This window comes from Podarcis erhardii, assembly GCF_964252035.2.
Source record: "Podarcis erhardii genome assembly, chromosome: 7".
NCBI lineage: Eukaryota > Metazoa > Chordata > Lepidosauria > Squamata > Lacertidae > Podarcis > Podarcis erhardii.
The window spans coordinates 32,527,709-32,551,766 of record NC_138511.1 but is presented as its reverse complement, the minus strand read 5'-3'; the positions used below and the strand labels follow the sequence as shown (position 1 = coordinate 32,551,766).

The window sequence follows — 24,058 nt, the reverse complement described above, 5'->3', positions numbered from 1 at the left end:
TATTTCAAACAAGGCCGGGACATGCACAATATAGCACAGCAAGCATTATGATTCATTCTTTCTTCTGGAATATTAAGGCTGGGATCCAATGTGGGGTTTTTTTTTTTTTTAAAAAAAAAGTCCAAGTGTGTAGGCACAGCCAGTGGGATTTTTGCCCTTGTTTTATTTGAATCATAGACCCCAGTCCATGCTGTATTGCAAAGTGCTTTTGAAGCTCCACCACCCCAAGTCCCAGAAATAGCTTTCTGGGCACCATCCAGAGCTGCTGTTTAAGAAACAGAAGTTAAAAGCTGCCTTGTGTCCTCCAGATTTGTTGTCCTGATCCTGGCATAGGTTTTCACCATTAGAGATTTCTTCTACATGACAGTGATTAGATGTAAGTATTAATATTTCCCTGTCCACCACCAGAAGAGGTAAATGACATTAAAAAAGCAGGAAAACAAAGCATTAGTCCAGTGTTCCTGTACCTCAAATCAGCCTTGTAAAAAGTTTCACAGTCCAGTTAGCAAATATCCAAATATTCTTTCTTACAAGAATGTTGTTTATTTTAAGTGTTGCTCTAGTCTCAGAGGGACGCGGGTGGTGTTGTGGGTAAAACCTCAGCGCCTAGGACTTGCCGATCGTCAGGTCGGCGGTTCGAATCCCCGCAGCAGGGTGCGCTCCCGTTGCTCGGTCCCAGCGCCTGCCCACCTAGCAGTTCGAAAGCACCCCCGGGTGCAAGTAGATAAATAGGGACCGCTTATCAGCGGGAAGGTAAACGGCGTTTTCGTGTGCTGCGCTGGCTTGCCAGATGCAGCTTTGTCACGCTGGCCACGTGACCCGGAAGTGTCTCTGGACAGCGCTGGCCCCCGGCCTCTTAAGTGAGATGGGCGCACAACCCTAGAGTCGGACACGACTGGCCCGTACGGGCAGGGGTACCTTTACCTTTACCTTTACCTTTACCTTTACCTTTACCTTTACCTTTACCTTTACCTTTACCAGTCTCAGACCAAAAGCCCTGTTATGCAACAACCTTCCCATTGCAAGGGAATAAATCATCTTTGGCTGCTTACACATTTCCACTTGCTTTGGCTCCATTGTGCTCCTACAAGTGATTTTTGAAGCCAAGGGCCTGTGATGTTAAGTTGCACCCATAGGTATCCTGTAGCTTCTTGAGAAATGCTCTTGTCCAATGTGCTTTTCCTCAAACCAGCTTCCATCGGGTTAAAAAACAGAAAGCTGAGGTGTGTTATATAGTTCTGGCAGCCTTTGCACCTGCCAAGCCAACAGCTTCAGTGAATTCGAAGCTGGTATGAGGAAACAAATCAGGCGTTGGAGGAAGACACCCCTGCTTTCTGTCTGATCTGTACAGCAATATAAGCATGCAATTTGAAATGCTGTGTGGGAAACATTGCTTAAGAGGTTTGTGGGGGACAGATATATTTGACAGGTGTTGGAAACCTGTGGCCCCTCTAAATGCTATTGAACTCCAGCTCCCATCATTCTTTCTTTTTGGCCATGCTGGCTCAGGCTACTAGGAACTTTTGGGTTCCTGGCCCAAGATTTGGTATTTCAATGAGAAAAAGCGCAAAGGGATCCCAGGTGTGCCAAATAAGGTTTAAAGGCTGTTAAACGACAAAAAGCTGCATGAGCCACTGCAGAGAAAGAGGTCCCTTCCCTTAAGAGACTACTGGTTGTTTTGACAAAGTTATATAACCCCTGCTCTGGACCAAGGAGGACAGCCAAAATGTTTTCAATTTGGAAATATGTGAAGGATTAAGTGGCCTATTCTCATGATGAAGGAATTTTGTCATTTTCATAGTGCAGAAAGACTGAAAGAATTTAGAGCGCAGATCTTAATGTGTGTTTTCATTGGATTGTAGAAGTTCCATTTCTAAGTGCTTCTCAGAAGTAACAGTTCGTACAGTTTTAAAATTGAGTTTTTATTGATGCACACCCCCCCCCATTCCTTGAATGGAGGAGAGAAAATGGCAAGGAGAGAAGATTATTATTAGGGACAATTATGCTGACCAGCACGGAGCGCTCCTGTTTAACAAACAGCTTTGAGTTCTAATTTTCTGCAGCACACAGTTTGTAGGTACCATTTGTACTCATTACTGTATATTGAGAAAGTTATTAAAAATACTTAAACTTGTTGAAGCTTCCTGTGACACCTTCCCTGGCTTTTAATTGGGTTTTATCGAGTTCTAGAAGAGAGCTCTTTTAAAGCTAATCAGAGTCCCTTAGATCGCCTCTTTCCCCCAATTGCGAAATGAAGACGGTTAGCTAAAATCAAGCAACTTTTTTCTAACCATGAATATCTGAATGATCTGCGTGACAAATTAAGGAGGTAATTTATGCCTCTTTAGATGGGTACCATTTTCAGATGATGGAGGAACAATTGCTTTGTAACATAAGGGTTAAATCTTAATCTCAGAGGTTTGCAAAGCTGCTAGTCGCAGTCTCCTTAAAATTTAATATACCTCGTTAATGCTTACTTGCAAACACTGAAGGATTTTTATGATTATAATCATGTGTTACAGCACCTAGTACTGTTTCTAAGCCGCATACTAATCAGCTTAATGAGATATTACTGCACTTTTTGTTGACTAAAGCAAAATCCTTTTTATTGTTCGAAAGCTTGTCCTTTACTTTATTCCCCCCCCCAAACATTATCTTGTTTTATTGTGTACCAGTAAATATCATGCCATCTCCCCCCCTCCCCACCCTTGGTCAAATCATAAAAACATCTTTCTCATTGTAGAATGTGGAATTTATTGAATATGCTTAATGGGACTGAAAGTTTTATAAATGGATTTCTATTTTTGTTTTTTTAAAGGGGAAGCAAGCAAGATGCATAGCATTTCTCTCTTATATAGACTGGAAAATGTAAACAGGTGCCATTTCACAGGGAAGGGGCTGAACGAAGTTGAAAGCTGAGCCTGACTTATTTAAGAGTTAGATATCCAAACTGATGATGTGTTCATTTTAATATCCTAATTAATACATGCAATCAAAAAGTATGCAGGATGATAAGGCACTGTATAATTAAGCTGAAACATAATCACAATAGTACACTATACACCTGTGTATGTGTGTGTATGTGTATATATATATGGTATGTATGTATAGAGGCATTGATTGAAGTTCTTTCATATGTTGGGTGCACTTTGAATGCAACCAGTTTTTCATAGGTCTAAATCTAAAATCCTTCTTCGTCTTTTCAGGGATGGAGGAAGCTAGTTTGTGCCTTGGTGTTTCTTCAGCTGTGTCCGAAGCTGATGCCCACCTCAACAGCTCCATCCTCAATGGCCAGTATTCAATGAGCCAGAAGCTCCACCAGATCACATCCCAGCTGAGCCATGCATTCCCAGAGCTTCAGAATAGGCAGAACCCCGATGAAAAGACAGCAACGCTCCTAGAAGATAAGAGCCACGTGTCCTTGGCAAACCAGCCCATCAGCAGTCAGATGGCCCTGTTAGCCAACCAGCTTAGCAGAGAGGTTGATACCAGTCTGAATGGGCGGGTCGACTTGCAGCAGTTCTTGAATGGACAAAACTTAGGCATCATGTCCCAGATGAGTGATATAGAGGACGATGCCAGGAAGAACAGAAAATACCCGTGTCCCCTATGTGGGAAGCGTTTCCGTTTCAACAGCATCCTGTCACTCCACATGCGCACCCACACGGGGGAGAAGCCATTCAAGTGCCCCTATTGCGACCACAGAGCAGCTCAGAAGGGAAACTTGAAGATCCACCTACGCACTCACAAGCTCGGAAACCTCGGCAAAGGCCGTGGGAGGGTTCGAGAAGAAAACAGGCTCTTGCACGAGCTGGAAGAGAGGGCGATACTGCGGGACAAGCAGATGAAGAGCAGCCACCTGCAACCAAGGCCTGACGTCAAAGCACATCCGCATTCTCAGCCTATGCCTCTGGCTAATTGCAACCTGTCTGTGCCCACTAATCACAACACCCCCGACATTTCCAACCCTGTTCCCTCTCCAAAGCCAGCCAGTGTACAGGAAGAAGTGGTGGCAACCGCTGCTGGTTTTAGGTGCACTTTTTGCAAAGGAAAGTTTAAGAAGCGGGAGGAGCTTGACAGGCACATCAGGATCCTTCACAAGCCTTACAAGTGCACTTTGTGCGACTTTGCCGCGTCGCAGGAAGAGGAGCTGATCAGCCACGTGGAGAAAGCGCACATCACTGCTGAATCGGCTCAGGGGCAGGGCTCGAATGGGAGTGGAGAGCAGGCTGCGAATGAGTTTCGGTGCGAGGTGTGTGGCCAAGTCTTCAGCCAAGCCTGGTTCCTTAAGGGCCACATGAGGAAGCACAAGGATTCGTTTGAGCACTGCTGCCAAATCTGCGGGAGGCGCTTTAAAGAGCCCTGGTTCCTGAAGAACCACATGAAGGTCCACCTGAACAAGCTGTCTGTGAAAAACAAATCTCCCAATGACTCAGAAGTCCCTGTGTCCATCAGCAGCATGTCACAGGAAGCTCACGCCAACTTGTACTCAAGGTACTTATCCTGTTTGCAAAGTGGCTTCCTTCCTCCTGACAAAGCAGGTCTAAGTGAGCAGAATCAGACTTACAACAAGGGGGACTTGCCCATGAAAGAGAGGGAAATGCTGGGCAAGCTTCTGTCCCCTATTGCTGGCATTGGCCATAGCCTCACTGATGGGGACAAGCATTCTTTGTTGGGCTGTCTTAACCTTGTGCCTCCTCTCAAATCCAGCTGTATAGAAAGGCTCCAGGCTGCAGCCAAGGCAGCCGAGATGGATCCTGTAAACAGCTATCAGGCTTGGCAGCTGATGGCAAGAGGCATGGCCATGGAGCATGGCTTTCTGTCTAAAGAGCACCAGATCCAGCGAAGCCACGAAGACACTTTGACAAACGCCGGTGTTATGTTTGATAAGGAGAAGCGGGAGTATGTGTTAGTAGGAGCAGATGGCTCCAAGCAGAAAATGCCTGCTGATTTGGTTCACAGCACTAAAATGGGCAATCAGAGAGACTTGTCAAACAAACTAGACCCTTTGGAAGGCAGTAGAGATTTTCTGTCTCACGGCATGAACCAAGGGCTCGATTTCAACATGCAGAGCCACAGCAATGTGAAAGAGAAGCCAACCGAGTGCCCCGACTGCGGCAGGGTTTTCAGAACATACCACCAAGTCGTCGTTCATTCCAGAGTCCACAAGAGAGACAGGAAGGTGGAAGAAGAGATCCTTCAGGGGAGCATCGAAGAGCGTCGTGGGTCAGGCAGTGACCAGGAGTCTCAGTCCGTCAGCCGGTCGACAACGCCTGGGTCCTCCAACATTACTGAGGAAAGTGGAATGGGTGGTGGCCTCTCTCAGACAGGAAGTGCCCAGGAAGACAGCCCACATCCTTCTTCACCTTCTTCTTCAGGTATGCCAAATTTAATCTTTCTCCCCCCGCCCTGCCCACAATCTGGACTAATTTATATAATTCTTCCAAGCTTTCCCTTGCCTGCACATTCTAATAAGATAGCAATGCTTCCCATCAGATTGCTAAAAAGATATCATGTTCAAAGCCTGCAACTTATTCAAAGCATTGTCCTTGTATTATTCTACTTCCCAACCTTCCATTTATGCTGTACTTAGCTCTTCCACATGTGGTAGTGCTGAAAAATGGTGGTTGCTTTCATAAAACAGAGAAGAGCCATGGGAGAGATCCTTTCCTTTTTTTATTCCATTTTTCACTATTACTGCTAAGTTCTCATCCTTACAGGCTCCCACTTTCAAGTGAAAGGGTAATATAAACTCTTAGCAACATTTGTCTGAGAAGGGATCAAATGGGTTTGTAAGCTGCGTGCTCTGGAAAATGTTGTTGTCTCATTGAGGATGAGGCTACTAGTCATGATGGCTGTGTCCTGCCTCAAGATTTGGAGGCGGTTATATCAATTGTTGCGGATGAGTAGGGAAAGTGCTATTGCCCATTATCCTACCAGTGGGCATCCTATTGGTGCATCTGGTTGGCTACTGTGTAAACAAGATGCAGGACTTAATAGGCTCTCTTTGACCTGATCCTGCAAGGCACCTTGATCATACACACACTGTTAAGTTCAGTAGGATTGCTCTAGCTATATACAATGTGTGCAGCTTCCAAGCCACAATTTTTGATGTTTTGCTTGTATATTAATATGCTAATTTGGATATATGCAATACTATCTATTTAATGTAGAGACATTCAGCCTGTAGATAGCTACATGCTGACTCCCATTCACTTCTCCATTAAGCCTTTCCTGAAACCCTGCCCTTGCTGCCTTTTGACAAGGCCATATTCAGTGGCGGGACACGGTTCATTTATGTGACTAATTGTGGTGTACGTTTAAGGCCAGAGGCCAGGAATACACACGGTTTGGGGACATACGTAGAGTTGAATGAAAAGCTATATGTGCCCCTATTGCTGCCCTGTGGCTGTCCACAGGCTGCACACTCCTGAGCTGAAAACGCGCGCGCGCGCACACACACACACACACGAGTAAGGATGAAATGATTTCTTTAAAAAAATATTCTGTTGTGTTTAATGTCAACCTGCTGTGTACCAAACAGGAAAGCAAAATAATATTTCATTGAAGCTATCTTCAATATTGAGCTTTCTTGGCACTTTTTTTTTCCAAAGCAAAAAAGAAAGGTAAGATTTCTGGCTTCATCTCTCATTTCTCGACTCTTGAACTAATGGATAGTAAATTGAAAGTTATATCTTCAGCCCCTTTATAACAAAAGCACCTCACTAATATTGTAATCATTCTGCAGGCCTAACAACAGAGGAAATCATGCCATAACAAATACTCTGTTACTAATGGCAACATTGATTTCTGCAATCAGCCATTAAGTCTAGAAAATGAAAGACAGTTTGAGAGACCTTAAGGCATTACATTGCCCACTGTTAAAGATCTGGTAGCAGGCTGTTGAAGGCAATTCTCTTCAGCCTCACCCCCTCCCTTAGTTTCGATAAATATTTTAGTATTGAAGGCAATCCACTGTTACAGTTATTAAGTAGATGCCAGTTTATTTCTGTTGTTCTTGTCATGCTCCAGTATCCTCCGTTTCTAAGGCCAGATTAATATGAAAGAAAGTGCTGGTTTGGGGTTGGCTTATAACAAACCAGTAAAGAAACACTTTAAGACACATAAATCTGTCCTCTGCATTCCACAGATTCCTATAGTGCTTAATGCTGTTGTTTAAATACCCATGAAACACACTGACTACTCTTAGAACTGTAGCCTCATTTACAATTTATTAGTGGTGAAACACATTTGAAAATCCTGTGTGCGTAGGAAATGAGGAAAGCAGGAGAGAGCTGGTTTCAGTTGTTTGGATTGTTTTAGGAGGATTGAAAATTCAATAGGACAACATAAAGATTTTCTTCTCTACATAAGCTGAACTTGTCAACATTCTAAACATAAAAAAATAGTTTGTGCTTTTTGCTGCTGCCACTTCACTGCGAACAATTTCCTCAAAGGTTGGCCAGCATGTTTGCAGCATTTGCTTTAGAATAATCACCTGAAAAACAAGTCGCCTTAGTCATTTTCGAATCTGCTGCTACCTTTCTTGTAAAAGTCATAGATAGGAAGCTTTTGACAGCCTGTGCAAGAATGCGAGAAATCCTCTTCATGAGGTCCATTTTGTTTCTTGTCTTGTGGATTTTTGAAATCTGCCTGTTTGCACATCAGCCCTGGCATGTAGATCTCAAAACTTCCATTAAAACTATGAATGATGAAACCAAGCCCTTTCAGATTTTGCCTGTCCTGCCAAACAAAAGTACTAATGGAATATTTGGTCCTAGAAGCAGGGCCAAATGACTCAGGCCCCAAATATCTGAAAGACCTCCTCCGCCCGTACAGGACCCTCTTGGGTGCTGAAATCAGCAGAGGGGGCACTCTTGGTAGTTATTCCACCCTCAGAGGCTTGGGGGCAGTGGCGAAGCTGCATGCTCCGCTACCGGGGGTGGAGAGCAGGCAGGGGCGTGGCTGGTGCCCCTGAGGACATGGTATGCCTCCCACGAGGGCGTGGCGTGCCTCCCACAGGGGCGTGGCATGTGTTCTGGGAGCGTGGTGACTGGCACGCAGGGGGGGTGCACAGCGCATGTCTGGGGGCCCGCCGTGATGGCACCCTACCAGAATAGTGGTGCCGGGGGTGGTCCGCTCCCTCTGCACCCCCGTTCCTCCACCAGTGCTTGGGGGGAGGTGGAGATGGCCGTTCCCTGTGGCAGCCCCTATGCGGTGCTACTCCCTCCCCACAAAGGTGTGTTTTGCACCTTCATTATACAGTTTTTGGAGAATGCTGAGCACATGTCTGTACCTTGGCTTCTGAAACTTGAGGTGTATGTTTTTAGGACCCACCTTATTTTTATGGTTGGAAGTTGTTTTAAATTGTTTTTTTTTAATTGTGGGGCCTTAGTGTGAAGGGTAGGGAAACAAACAAACAAACAGCAGCAGGTGTTTAGACCAGCCCTGCAGCCAATCTCATTTAATGATCTCCCAGCTTGTTCCCATATAAGCACTGCCTCCAGCTGCCCGAGCATCATCTGTATGAAAGTGGGAGAGTCAAGACAGAAGACTGATGCTCTCTTTCTTCGCCCAGTTAGTTCCTGGATACCAGTTGTTGGAAATCTCAGGTGCCCTACTTGTAGGTTTCCCATAATAGACACCTGGTTGGCCACTGTGAGGACAGGATGCTGGACTGGATGTGCCATTCGCCTGATCCAGCAGGGTCCTTCTTATGCCCTGCCAGGAGTATCAGCTTGGCCCGCGGTTGTGGGTGTGATGATGTTTGCATAGCCCTGGCACCAAAATATGTGGGTGCCCAGTCCCTTCATGGGGAATTTTGTGGGTGCTCAGGCACCCAGGGCCCCAGAGAGTTGGCACCTATGTGCCCACTCTTTGCCTTCCCATGTTCAAAATTTGTGGTTTTATGACCCTGCGTCCCTCTGCAGTTCTCTCCAGTGAGCCAAAAGTTTGCCAACACTAACCATAAGTGAAAACAATCCGTTTGTCTTTAATCTTCCTTTATCTCAGGAAATACTGTAAAGTTATCCCTGTTGTGTTGCTCTCACTTTCAAAGTGGAACCTGCATTTCTGTGCCTAAAAACCCTCATGTTGGGTTTTTAAATTTTTTTTTACTGTTTATAATGATTGAAGCACCATAGGTTCAATGACAATTATTCCAAACTTGCAGACTTATGTACTGAATTTAGTTTTCAATCGTGTGAGTTGGATGAATAATTTCTAATTGTTTTCTTTGTTGTCTATGAATGGAAATACAGCATCCAAATGATGAGGCATGTCATTGATGCAAGCTGCCAAATAGTGGAACGTTAACTTTTTTTTTGCTAAATGCAATAATGTTCTATTAATTTAACCTGGAGGCGAAAAAAATTCTCTACTACTCTTTTACCCACTGTAAGGTTCCTAAAGAAATAGATTTAAATCCTTGCATAATTATTGCTACTTATTGAAGATAAACCTGCAGAAAATAAAGGAAGTCTGTGATTCCTAAAGTTAAAGCAAGAGTGTCACTGAGACAGCCATTAAGAAATTACTACAAAAACACTGTTTAACCAATTTCTAAGCCCACATAACAATGTCTCAGAACTTAATTTGCATCACTCGATTCCTTTTTTGTTGCAAACTGGGTCAGTAGGGCCTGAGAAACTATTTTTTTTCCAGATCTTAACCAATGAATTCTTTTTTTATATAAATTGGTGCTCTTAACATGATAGTAGTTCTGAATTCATCATAAAAAACCCTTTATACACACTGCCTCTTAGAACAGATCTCTAGAAGAAGCTTACAATGAGTGGCAGAGAAGTCTTTGTTATCTGATGTAATTCTTTGCAAAGGAGGATTGGGAATGGAGTGGCTCTTTTTTAAAAAAAATGTCTAGTTCAGGCTGAGAAGAAGAAAGGGTCAAGTTTGCAATCAAACAGTTATTGCAGAGATGTGTGACTGTCACTGGCTGGGCTAATGTGCTATGCAGCTGTTTGTTATCTGAGTAAAAGAATGTTTGAATCAGTGAACATGTGAAAACGACGCCAGTGAACCAGAAAATGTGTTTGTTCTTTGGCTCTCCAAACTGCTGAGAACTAAGCTGAAGATCAACTGCTAAAACTTGGACCTTTTGACAAATGAAGAGGTCATATTTTCTAACAGAAAATGAACAAAACTAGTCACACAGATCATTTCCCCGTCTTTTGGTCATTGTTTTTTACTTTATCATTCTTACTGTTGTCCTCTGCTTACAATGGAAAGGGAAGCTGGTAGAAAGCACATGCCAACAGGTGACTGTTCTACTGTCGCTCTGGCACTAACCTCATTGCTTGGGAAGTAGGTCCCATTGATTTAAACTTCTGCTTAAATCTCCCATTGAAACTGATGAGATCTGAAAGTTCTTAACTTCGGTTGAACTGTGTCCAGAATATCTAGCAAAGAGCTGTGAATCCCTCAAATGCAATGGCATCAATTGCCTAACAGCAATAGACCTTTTTTTTTAATCAGATAAAACCCTGATAATCAATTACCACAGAAAGCACTGATTACTCCTTTTACTGTCTTATACAAATATATGAACTTTTAAAGAGAGAAATGCATTATAACACGCACCCTCCCAAAAGCTAGTCATCTGGGACTCTTCGCACAAATCCAAATTGAGACAGATTTTGCTTAGGAATTAGCATATAGAATAATTAAAACTTAATGTAGTAAGAAATGATACTGTTTGTTATAGCTAGTAGGGTAGTACCTTCTGCATTTGCCTATAATTTTGGTGTGGAGATAATTGAAGTCTTGATAGTATGAAAGGGGTAATTGAATGCACTGACCCTCTAGTTCATTAAATAAAGTAGGCCAAGTTACATGATCAATGGAAAGTGTAGAGATTTTTTAAAAAGGAAAGAAGGGAGGGAAATAAAATACTGTTAACTATAATAATTTATTCTTGTCCATTGCACTTCATGTTGACTTTGGCACAAATTGTTTGATCAGCTGGTTTGGAATCTTTTCAGTATTTCTGATTTTTCTATGGCAGCAAACTCCTCCTTAAACAATGCATTTCAGCCTATATTTATGCCCATTGACAGAGCATATAAAAAAGCTTTTGTACTGGACAGCACTGCAAAGATGCAGGACAGAGAATGATATGATGCCTTTTCTTTCTTTCATTCTTTCTCCCTCTCCCTTGCAGGGTGATAATCATCAAATGCTCTATGTGAACAAAAACAGGCACACAAAAAAATATTTAAGTCTGAGGATTAAGATCTTCATTTTTTTTTTTTTGCCTGTGCATTCCAATTGTTCTTAAAATATTTGGCAATGTCAATTAGTAACTGAGCAGAGTTAGCTGATGAACACAATTTTCCACTAGACTGAGCACCCTATTGTAGTCGAGCTAACAGCAGATTTCTGAGGTCATTATCATTCCCTGGTAGCTTTGCCCAGCTGCTTCGTGCTGCAAAAGCCAAACTTTATACTAGAGCTTTGGGATGGCACGCAGCAACAGGGGGCTGGGAAGGGAGGAGTGGGAACTTGGCTAAGAAGCTAAAAAAATAAAAAAAATAAAATGGAGGGGGAGCCATTACCATCAGAGGAAAGAGAATGTCAAGGTTTCTAGGTGTTTTGTGGAAAACCTGCAATTGAACTGGCCTCTTCTTTTTGTGATCCTGTTTAATCTTTGAAATGAAAAGACTTGCGGTCACATTGGTTTTTCTTTTCCCCAGATTTATTTATTTGCTTCATAAGATTTTGTTGCCAGAGTTATGAAAATTAGAAGCCCTATTCTGGAAATAACCACCTTTCTTTGTATCTGTTCTTCTCGTCTTTACCACAGTCCATGGTTTTCAGGGATAGCTCCCCATCTTCAGCTAGTCATCTGTACAGTCGTACCGTGGAAGTTGTTTAGTTCCCAAACATTTTGGCTTCCAAACATTGCAAACCCAGAAGTGACTGTTCTGGTTTGCGAACTATTTTTGGAAGCCGAAAGTCCGACGGAGCTTCTGCGGCTTCAGTTTTCGAACATTTTGGAAGTCGAACGGACTTCTGGAATGGATTCTGTTCGACTTCCAAGGTATGACTGTATTATAATTCCTAGGTTTGGGGATTATAATAAACCCATGAATGGGACCTGCAACACAAAGTTCTTCTCACCTCTTAACAGGCTTCCAGCCATCCAGCCATGTCTTCCTCTAGGACCTTGTTTTCCAGATTCTTAGCTTCATTGGTTAGGGCCCATGGTTTCAGTGCTAAGTCACAGCCAATACATGGCTGCGTTCACATGAGTTTATTCAGCATTGGTGACTTTTCCCTAATCACTAAGTTCCACATTATATCCAAGCTTTCACAAGACATGGAAAGCCACTTCTGGAACTATAGTGGAATGTAGCACAAGTTTATAGTGCTCATTTCCATGTTATTTGCTTCCAGAAAAAAATATGTTTGCAAATAATATGGAAACTTATGCCGTATTCTGTTATAGTTCCAGAAATGGCTTTTACACCATGTGAAAGCTCACATGCAATGTGGAAATTAACAGTTTGGGAAAAGTCATGAAAAAAGAAAATAACTGCTATGTGAATGCAGTCATGATCTATCCAACAGCTCATCAAACTAAGTCTGATTAAGATGGCTCCATGTTACTGAACATTAGATCAACAACAAAATTACTGATATAATTCTCACTCTTCATCCAGTAACACAGAGGCATGTTAAACAGATTAAGTTCGATGACATGTTTAGTATATTCCGTTTTTCACAATGTTTCCCTAAATGTTAATTTGCACATTATATTTGAGCTTTCACAAGATGCAAAAGCCACTTCTGGACCTATAGTGGAATTATAGTCAGCAAAGTTATCTGACTGTTTCACTCTGTGGTCACATGCTGACTCACCACACTAACATGTACTCACATTGATTTTGCAGTTGCATCATCACTATGGTAGCAAATTGTGGGGCAGCCTGGTGATCTTTGAATCCCAGGTGCTGGGAGCAATCAACCTGAAGTTCACTTGCAATTTCCAAGCTGAGTACAAATAATTAAGACACTAACATAAAAAGTACTTTTTTAAAAAAAGTAAATTGCTATAAAATCATAACAACACCAATCAAACAAAATTGTGAGCAGCAATAAACAGCAAAGAAAATACTATTCCCCCTACCCCACCAAAGCATAGCAGAACCAACTTTTCGTATATGCCTCCGGAATGTCTCTGCAAAGTTATAATGAACTGCCTTTGGAATCGGCATTCTAGAACTCTGGAGCAGCAACCAGAAAGGCCATGCTACTTGTTGGAGGCAATGTATCCCCCTCATGGTTTGGAACTTGAAGTAGGGCCCTAAGCTCATTTTAAGCATCAAGGTATGTCTGTGATGAGGCACTCTGTGAAGCAACTTAAATCAGCTTGCATTCTGTAAGCAGGAGCCTTCAACAAATTAATGCAAATTCAAATGAGAATAAGCACTCACCTCCCCTTTTGCAAAGGTGGGTGCTATTTGCGGCCCTGGCGTTGGCACCCCCGATCCTCTCTGAGACTTCTTGCAAGTGGCTTGCATCCTGGTGCCATGGAGCGTTGGGGGTTCCTGCCAAATCCTCTGTTCAGAACATACCCAATGATCTCTAGTTTTTGTGGACTACAAGTCTTATTAATTGCAACCAGTGGTTGTAGGTCCAAAACATCTGTAGGGCACCAGGTTGGCAAAGGCCATACCCTAGTGGTTCCCTTTTCACGTCGCCCTTTAAGATTACTGCCGCAAGCGCATTACAGTGTTAATGAATTCCAAAAACCTAATGAATTCCAAAATCCACAGTAGGGTAGCACCTTTATTTGGACCATCTAAAGTGATTCACAAAACAAGTTTCTAAATTCTGCAGAAATCTTAACCAGGCTAGAAGTTATGCACAGGGCAAGAGGGGGCAAGGAAAGGAACAAAACTTAAAAAGTATTTTAAAAATTGGAGCTTTGAGGTCTGTGTTGCAGATGGAGATTGCAAGATGGCTTAGCTTTTGCTAAGCTCTGCAGATATCTAGGAAGATTCCTAGATAAATAAGCAAGCAACAGGAAAATAATCTAATTTAACAAACCCCTTATCCTGCAAAGAATAACACGTAGCATAGTCGTTCCTGTCTGTAGTACACAGTTTCAAGTGTTCTGTTGTAAATGGTTGCTTTCTATTAATATGGGACAGGGAAGCACGAGAATGAGCCATACGGGTATTAGCATGTATCACAGCCCCATATATCTCTGGCCAATCTAGACATAGCAAGGATTTTAACTAAATTAGACCCTTAGAGCTTCCTTTATTAAATGTGGTTGCAACATACAGTTCAGATTAGAACTGTACACTCACTTTCCAGGAGATGGAGAATCCTTGCCTTTTCCTTTCTTTCTTTCTTTTTTTCATTTCTCCCAGAGAGAGACAATTTATGCCAGGAAATAATTAAGAGTGTTAAAATTTAAAAGCAGCAAGCAGTGATCCCTGGGTTGCTTTGATTGGCAAAATATTCTCTTGAGGAGATGACAAACAATTTTTGGAATTAAGATATGTATTAATTGTATGATGGTTCTTTAAATTATTATTATTATTATTATTTTATTATTATTATCATGCTGGCCTCGTTTGGTGTCAGGTTGAGTGAGATGCAAAGCTGCACTTCTTTTAAAGCTCAGCTGTTATAACTGAGCACCATATGCAGCTTTTCAGTCCCTGATATGGAACAATGTACATGCTGCTCCGTGTTTGCCAGAGATTTACAGAAGCTCGAGTTGTGTGTATTAAAGCTGTGTACATCTAGACATTTGGGAAAGTACTTACAGCAAAGCTGCCGGGGGTGCAGGCCTATACTAATAACCTGGCAGTGGTTCAGTATTTTATTCTTACATAATGCAACTAAATTACATAAGAACAGGATAAATTGCTTCGCTGGGTCAGACCAAAGGATCATTGAGCCCAGCATTCTGTTTCCAACAGTGGCCAGTCAGATGCTCCTGTGAAGTTCACAAGGGCAAAAGCCACCCTGTTTTTAGCCTCCCACATCTTATCAACAGAAGTGCACTGCCTTGATGATGTAAGTTATTGCATAGATATGATACTGTAGAGCAGCAGTCCCCAAACTTTCTTTTTGCCTGCGCCCGCCTGGTTCCATAAACTGACCCCCAGTGCCCCACTACCCTACTCTATAAAAAGCATTTTTTCAAAATAGTGGTTTGCATGACCCACTGACAAAGGTAACTGGGCAATAAAACTCAAAACAGTAACAATTAATTGCACAGTTATCCGAAATCCAATTAAAACTATTTAGTTCAATTAACTCAGCTTGATACAGTGATACCAGATTTTCAAAGTCTGATACTCATTTGTACCTGCAGTGCTTCTTTGCTTCCCTGCTGCCCCATTGCCTCTTTGTGCTCCCTGGGTAATCCCTCTGCCCCAGTAGGGGATGGTACTGCCCAGTTTGAGAACCTCTGGCTTAGACCCTCCAGCCTTCCATATATTGGATTATGACTCCTCTCATTTCTGACCAGTGATCACACTAGCTGCTGGTGGAATATCTAGAGGGTCACAGGTTCTCAGCCCTGCTCTAGGGGAGACTTGGCGCTGGCATTTATGGTTTTTTGTGGGACACAGAGAAGGGAGGAGGTATTTTATACCTAAGTGATTAGAACTTTATAGGCCAGAACTATCACTGATGTGCCAAAGGACTGTAAATGACAAATTCATATACTGAATTTTTGTTCCGTATGTTTCCAGGGAGTTGTCTACATCAGAAATAATTTGTAGCTAGTAGCTGCCATGTGGTCCAATGTGATAACCTCATTAGCAAAGGCCTTCCTCTATACCCCACTACCAGCTCAGCTAGGGGCTTTTCTTTCATTAGGACTACAGATCCCTGCTCATGAAGTGTCTATTCATGTGGGCATTTTTCAGAACATATAAATCATAGACTGGAGGATTGTAATTTTTGGAAGACATTTTGTGCCACATTTCTGGCCCAGGGAGGTGTTGTGATGACAGGCAAACTTTGCGTGTGATTAACACTTTCCACATTACTCTGTAACTCAGAGGTTTCCAGAATTGCACATGACTGAGAGCAGAGCATAATTCATGGAGAAGTACAAACCGTGCTGCACCTAGTGATGAATCAGACCTGGACTTACAGTTAAATGAGGGGCAGTGACGAAGCTCTGGAATGCTGTGTGGCCAGAGAGCAGCAGATTGACAGAAAGGTTTGCAGAGCTTCTTGGAGTTCAAATAGAATTACAAAATATGTGTGGGACGGGGGGAAGTGTGAGGCTTTTGAGATTTAGAGGGAATTGTTTTTTTTGTTTTTAAGTTCCCCTTGGGAGGGTTGTGTCCCAGTAGAAGTAGTGGACCAACCTTCCCTGCTACTAGACCACACTATGGGGTTCAGGGGCTACCATTCCCACCCAGACTACTGCCTTCTCTAGATTCAATTTGGGTTGCACTGGGAATAATTTTGTGAACATCAGTGTAATTACTGAAAGACAGCCCAGCCGTGCTACTAAGACAGGAAATGCAAGTATAAGAAGATTCCTATTTAAATTTTCATTACTAGTTATTTAAGGATATCACCGAAAATATTTCAGTGTCACCATATGATATTTCTATATATAGGAACTGTGAATCAGATACCTACTGTATAATGCATTATAAAAATAACACTCTAATATGTTCGTGCTTAGTACTGCAGTCGGAGGGTGTGCTTTTTTAAAGTCAGGAAAGGTACAGTCTTTTTTTCTTTCTCAGCATCACAACATGATTTGGTTGAAAGGACCCAAAAGATTGTGTTGTTTGTTGGCTGGATTTACTTATTTAAAAATATGTACCCCCACCTTTTCCTACAAGTAGACATGAAATAACTAATGGTTAAAAAAACCATACAGTATATAAAAACATATACACTATTTTAAAAATGAATTGTACTCTACCTCTTGGTCTTTCAGATGTATATGAAACCACTGGTAGAAGTGGTCCAGAGGTTTGGGCTGAAGCATTATCAGTTTGTGGGAGACAATCAGCACTGCCTTTTTTATTTATACATTGTATTTATATTCCACCTTTTCTCTAAAAGCTCCAGGTGGTGTACATGGACCCTGCTCCTCATATACTGTAATCCCCACAACAACCCTGTGATGTAGCTTAGTCTGAGAGGCAATGACTGGCTCAAGGTCGCACCCAGTGAGCTACATGGCTGCGTGGGCACTCAAACCTGTTTCCAAAGCTCTCTATTCCAACATTCTAACCACTACTGCACACTGGCTCTACTTGTGCACCTGCTTGGCCCAGGTAGATGCTTCAACACATGAAGCTTGTGGGCTGTTTTGACAGGCAGACACAAATAAACTAAATCTTAATCCATACCAGACATGTGCTGTGCTTGGTGAAACTTACTACTCTGGTTTGAGATCAGCAGTTTCAGATGGGGTTTCACTCCTTGTGAAGGACCAAATTCACAACTTTGGAGTGCAGCTGGAATTGACCCTAACTGGGGATGTTCAAGTGGTGAAAGTGGCCGCCAAGAGGTATGTCAACTATGAGCCCATCTGGAGCAAAGGCCTCAGTTATTCATATACAGAAGATCCTGGGTTGGATTATTGCAATGTACCCTATGTGCAATGTGCCACATTTGAAGACTTTTCGGGAACTTCAACTGGCATAAGGTGTGTTACGTGGTTGGTGTCAAGCAGTCGGAACATTTTACACCTACCAGCTGCATTGGTTGCCAGGGCACTTCTGAACCTGTTTTAAAGTTCCTGTGGTGATATTTAATACCCTAAACCAGTGGTTCTCAAACATGTTTGGGTCACTGCCCCCTTTGCTCCATAAACCCATCCCCAGTGCCCCCTACTCTATAAAGAGCATCAAATAGAATAGTGGTTTGCACAGCCTACTAAGGAAGATAACAACACTAAAAAATTCAAAGCAGTAAGAATAAATTGCACATTTATTCACGATCCAATACAAACTATCTAGTTTAATTAATTCAGCAACATTGATGAACTTGATCCAGTGATACCAGTTTTCCAAAGTCTGATAGGCATTTACACCTCCGGGGGCCCCCACTACCATCCCCTTGCCTCTTAGAGTCCCACTAGATAATCCCATTGCTCCCCCTGAAGTGTCCCAAATAGTTTGGGACTAGGACACTTAAAGGATTTCACACATTCATATCAACATGCCTCCAAACATTAAGATCTGCTTCATAGACCCTGTTGATTCCCATGCCTAAGGCTCATCATACAGTATTTGGTTTAGGTTTAAATTTGAAATCTGGCATGTGCCCACCTATTAAGATAATCAGACTGGCAAAGCACACCGAACAGAGCCTTTTAAGCATTGTCCCCACAGTTGTGAAATTCAGTCCCATGGGAGATCAGTAATGCCCCATCCCTCAATAATTTCAATCTGGCCTTAAATCCCTCCAATTTCTTGTGGCCTTCAGTGACAGACAGTACACCAAACTGTAGAATGATGTTATGGCTTGGGTTTTGTATGCTCAAGCCATAGTGAGTCATGGTTATGTTTGTGCTGGCTTTTTAGTACTCCTAAGACATTTTAGATGGCTTAATATATATTTTATTGCTTATGCTTTGACATGTACTTTGAAAAGTGGATTATAAATCTGTTAAACCAACCAATAAATATACCTAAATATTGAATATGAACAGCCCTAAAGCAGCCAAGCTAAGAAAACCTCCTACTAAAAGTCTTCTGCAACAGCCATGAAAGAATGAAGCATCAGGTCCCTAATAACTTCCCTTGGGAGGACATTCCACAAAGTGGGGGCCACTGGGGAGAAGGTCCTGTTCCTGGTGGCCACCCACCATATCCTGTTTGGTTGCAGAAGCCAAAGAAAGTCTCAGATTCTTAATGGAATGTGCGGGGAGGAAAATATGGAAGAACCAGCCCTTAAGGTGCCCAGTTCCCAAACTGTTTACAACAGGGGTGTGGATCTTTTTCATCCCAAGGACTGCACCCCCTTAGGAACATCCTTCTGGGGCCACATGCCAGTAGTGGGCAGGGGCAGAGGCAAAAAGTAGATGAATGGATGTGAGTAAGGCTACATTCCAATCCAGAGGTTTCTACACACACACACACACACACACACACACACACACACACACACACCCTAGGCAAGAAAGAGGCATGATCACAGTTTAAGGACACATTACAGCCATGAAAAAGCACTTGAGGATGCACAAAGCAGGAGCAATGGGGTTTCTGGCCTCTGGAAGAATCCTGAGGGCCAAACAGAGAGGCGTGGAGGGCCATATTTGAGCTGTAGGCCTAAGGCTCCCTGTCCCTGGTTTAGGGGTTTAAAGGTTAAAGCGATTGCATTGAATTCTGGAAACAAAATTTTAACCAGTGTAGATAGTTCAAAATGAATACCGTATGTCTTGGCCCAGCATGGCAGCAGCATTTCCCCACTAGCACGAAATTCCCAATCGTTTTCTAAGGACAGCCTTGCGTACAACATTTTGCAGTAGTCTTAACTAGAACATGAATTGCATTGATGAGCTCTACCTTTGTCGAGGAGTGTTGCCGTGGTTTACCAGCTGAAGCTGGAGAAAAAGCACCATCCCTAGCCACTGATGCTGCCTGCACATACAAAAGAAGAGAAGGAGCTGTCCAAGATATAACCTTGATCTTTGGAAGGAGTGTGACACCATCCAAACAGGCTACACACCCAGCCACAGGTGGTCCACTCTCAACAGCACTTAACATTTTGTCTGAGTTCAGTTTCTACTTGTTCTGCCCCACCAGTCCTGATAGACAGGAGACTGTACTGCTGGATAACATGTAAATGAAAGAGAGCGGGGGTATCATCTGCATACTGATGACTCTGCAGTCCAACTCTCCAGATGACTTCACCCAGTGGTTTCATATAGATGTTAAACAGCATGCTAAACATCTACTTGAAGGCATCTTTTCAAATTATAATAACAAATACCTAGCATTTATATAATGCTTTTCAGGTGTTGAAAAACAGCTTCACGTATATCATCTCGACAATGCTTACAAGAGCCCTGTAAGGTGAACCGTGTTTTTTATGCCCATATCACAGGGTGGAGGCTAAGGCTTCAGAAGCAGTGATGTGCCTAAGGATGCCTTGTAAATGTGGAGCTGGAGTGAGATTTGAATCAGGGACTTGTTAGCTTCTTGGCTTCTGCAGCACTCCAACTCATCTACATCAGTCTATACAAGATGCATTTCATGTTATTATCAGTGGCACTTCAACTTATTTATTTTATGTTAAGGGAAAACAACAAAAATGCATATAGTAGTATCTACTAAACAAACAAATACATATCTGCACAATGGACAAGAAAGCACCCATAAGAGGTAAGGCTTGAAACTGAATTGATGAAAGTCAATATGTCTCTGTGTTGTAGTCAAAGTATTTTGAAGTATATGGTCATTTAGCTGATGCAGGTGGCGCTGTGGGTTAAACCATGGAGCCTAGGACTTGCTGATCAGAAGGTCGGCGGTTCAAATCCCTGCGATGGGGTGAGCTCCCATTGCTCGGTCCCAGCTCCTACCAACCTAGCAGTTCGTAAGCACGTCAAAGTGCAAGTAGATAAATAGGTACCGCTCTGGCAGGAAGGTAAACGGCGTTCCGTGTGCTGCTCTGGTTCGCCAGAAGCGGCTTAGTCATGCTGGCCGCATGACCCGGAAGCTGTACGCTGGCTCCCTTGGCCAATAAAGCGAGATGAGCGCCGCAAAAGAGTCGGTCATGACTGGACCTAATGGTCAGGGGTCCCTTTACCTTACCTTTTTTGTTGCTTAGGGTTTACCTAGAACCTCCACCAACCTATAGTTATTGCTGTTAATGGTGGGTACCCTTAGCAGAAAGCCTCATCGCCAGAATCCTCAGTCTACAAGGTGAAGATTCCATTTATTGTACAGTATATATCATGCTTTTCGTAACAAATTATGGTTCTGGTATCAAAAGGGAGATAACCTTTCTGAGTGCCCTCCAGCCAACCATTTGGTAATCGCAGTGCATGGAAAACACTGTTCCTTGAGGCCTTCATAGCTGCACTTCCATCTGGCAAGTTAGGTCTGTCCCATACTGTACTAGGAGATGTTTTAATGGGATTGGCATGGCACAAAAGTGTTGGTGTGCACTTGAATCCCCAAGTTTGTCCAGATGTCGGAATTCCCTTCAGATGCTGTATCTGCTTCTTGAGAAGCTACTATTCTTGCTCTCCCCCTTGGAATTCTTAGTTTTGCACCCTAATCTAGCAGTTCCCTATGTTTACTAGGGCTCCATTGTGTAGTTAAAGAGCCCCTCTAAGCACTTACTGCTCATTTCATGTCCATGTCAGGAACTGTTCAATTACCACAGGGGTGGAGAATCTGTGACGCTCCAAAAGTCATGGAGTCCAACTCTCATGAACCCTGGAATGTTGGCTATGCTGGTTGCGACTGATGGGAGTTGGAGTCCGACAACAACCAGAGGACCATAGATTCCCCACTCCTGAATTAGATATGGGGTGTGTATGTGTCAGGTGATAAGTTTCATCATTCCACCACCGAGGTGGATGTTTAGGACTAGTATATTGGCAAAAAAATATAGAGGCGTGAGAGAGAAATATATTTCTACCCATCTGAATCCAGCTCTGCAGTAATCCAGTATTCTGTAAAGAGTTATTTTTATGCTATGTTGTTACCTAAGCATATTCCACAATAGGGAAAAGAAAACCCTTTCTGTGTGTGTGTGTGTGTGTGTGTGTGTGTGCGTGTAATCTGAAAGCCAACTTTATTAATTTTGTCCTGGCTGATTCCCCCCACCCCCCCAGTACAGAAGCATTAAAAAAAAATTGTGTCCGTTTCTCTTGATTAAGTAAATTTTGGTAAAAGAAGCCATGATTGACCAGACTAAGAGCAGAAAGGAGTGCAGCAGTGTGTAATTATTCACACTTAAGGGAGGGCATCATTTGCGGTGTCCCTGCCAGCTGTATTAAGCAGCAAGTGGCCAAGCATGCTGTACACTCACGCTGTGCAATTAGAGGGTGGGTGAGTGGGTCCTCTTCTATTGACGATGCCTTATTGTGGCTCCCACGTAATTTTCACCCTTGACATGGCCCGTCCCTTGTTCAAATGATGACTGGTATTAGGTACGTACAGCTTCTACTGGAGTGCTTCCAACTGATTTAGCATTTTTTTAATGCTGTGTCTTGCAGCCTCAGTGTTTTATTTCCAACAATTCTCAGCCTGCCTCTAATTTTTCCATACACATACATTCCCCCCCGCTCCACATATATGGAACTAGGCTTGCCAAGTCTGTGGAACCTTTCAACTATAGCAAGTTTAAAAATAAAAAAATAAATAAAGTAATCAAACTTGTTCATCAGCTGGGTTTTCACAGCTCAAGTCAGAATTTGAAAGGATTCTTTGGCCAAAGAAAATAACAGACGTTAAGTAGCAGAGGGGCTTACTTAAATTGTAGAATAAATTTTGGCATTTGCAGAAGGCAGAGTTTCAAAACCTTATGTTTTCATTGTTGCTGACTCTGTTCAGTGAAAGGTCCATAGGAGAGAATCCAAACAAAAGATGACAATTACTGCAGTGAGAATAAATATGGGAAAACTTTGATTTTAATTTTTTTAACAAAGCAGATGTAAAAACAAATTATTTTATAGCATTTGGTATCTTTGAAGCTTCAGTAAGTGCAGGATCTTTGGTAGAAGGGGGAGTCTCTGTGGGATGCTCATCAGATTGCCACAGTATATTTAGGGAAACCCCATACATTTCTTATTGAGGGATCAATAAACTCTCCTTGTGATGCAATATTAATATAAATTTGCATGTTATTTTTAGTTGTAGCTGAAGGAAACAACCATTATCTATTAATCATTATCCAATAATGGTGGTAGTACCACATTATTTACCACCACCACCACCACAGTCCATGATTTCACCCAGGCATCAGTTTAGAACGTGCACAGTCTTTCCTAACTCAGATGTTATGGAGAAATAGAGCTGGGTATCATCAACATACTGGTGACACGTTGGTGCACATCTTCTGATGACTAGCCACAAGGCCCTTGTTCAGCAGCAGTGGAATAGCTTATTTGCCCCCACCACACCAACTGCTACTTGTTACCACTCATTGCATCTCTACAGCGTAACTTGGAAGTTGCTCTAGAGCAGGGATGGAGAGTCTGTGGCCTTCCAGATTTTGCTAGACTACAGACCCCACAATCCCTGACCATTAGTCACATTGGTTTAAGCTGATAGCAGTTGGAGCCCAGAAACATATGGAAGGCTGTCGATTCCCCATCATTGAGCTAGAGGTGTCTGTCTTTACAGAACCCTTAGGGGATGCTGTGATGGTTAAGCTGGGATAAAGCTGACACAAGCTTTTTAGATAGATCCCAAGACTAATTTACTATCAGCACACATATTGATAATATATATTTTTATCCCACTTTCCCTCACAAAGTTTCCTGTAGTTTTAGACATGCTTAGGAACTAGACCCTCCTCTTCCTTTTTACAGAATGTTTGTTCTTGGTGGCTAAGCATGTATTTACCTTCATTTGCTTTAACCATGACTGAGGAAACTTGGACATTGTCACAGGCTCTCAGAACAGGACTGAGAATATAACTGAAGAGAGTTAGCAAGCATGACAAACTATAGGAACATAGGATGCTGCTTTACACTGATGGACCTATTGGTCCATCATGCTCAGCATTGTCTATACCAGGATTTCCCAAACTTGTGTCTCCAACTGTTTTTGGACTACAATTCCCATCATTCCTGAGCACCAGTACTGCTACCTAGGGATGATGGGAGATGTACTCCAAAAGCAGCTGGAGACACAAGTTTGGAAAACCCTAGTCTATATGGAAAGGCTGTGGCTCTCCAGGGTTTCAGAAAAGGGACACTTCTGAGTCGCGCCTGGAGATGCCAGGAATTGAACTTGTGACCTTCTACCTTCAAGGCAAATGCTCTGCTGCAGAGCTACAACTCTGCCCCTTGAACATTTGCACATTATTTGCATGTCCTTCTAGATGATCACAGAAATCCATTGACAAACAGAATATA

At 42.6% G+C, this 24,058-nt stretch overlaps 1 protein-coding gene across 5 annotated transcripts in view; it reads left to right on the top strand.

Annotated features, from left to right (window-relative positions):
* ZNF536 (zinc finger protein 536) overlaps positions 1 to 24,058 on the top strand; it is a 453,952-nt gene that overhangs the window by 207,224 nt on the left and 222,670 nt on the right. For all 5 annotated transcript variants that reach the window (XM_081870148.1, XM_081870150.1, XM_081870149.1 and 2 more), the window contains one exon: positions 3,207 to 5,378. In XM_081870148.1, coding sequence (XP_081726274.1) covers positions 3,209 to 5,378 — 2,170 coding nt within the window. In that variant the 5' untranslated portion in view covers positions 3,207 to 3,208. The remainder of the gene's footprint in view (positions 1 to 3,206; positions 5,379 to 24,058) is intronic.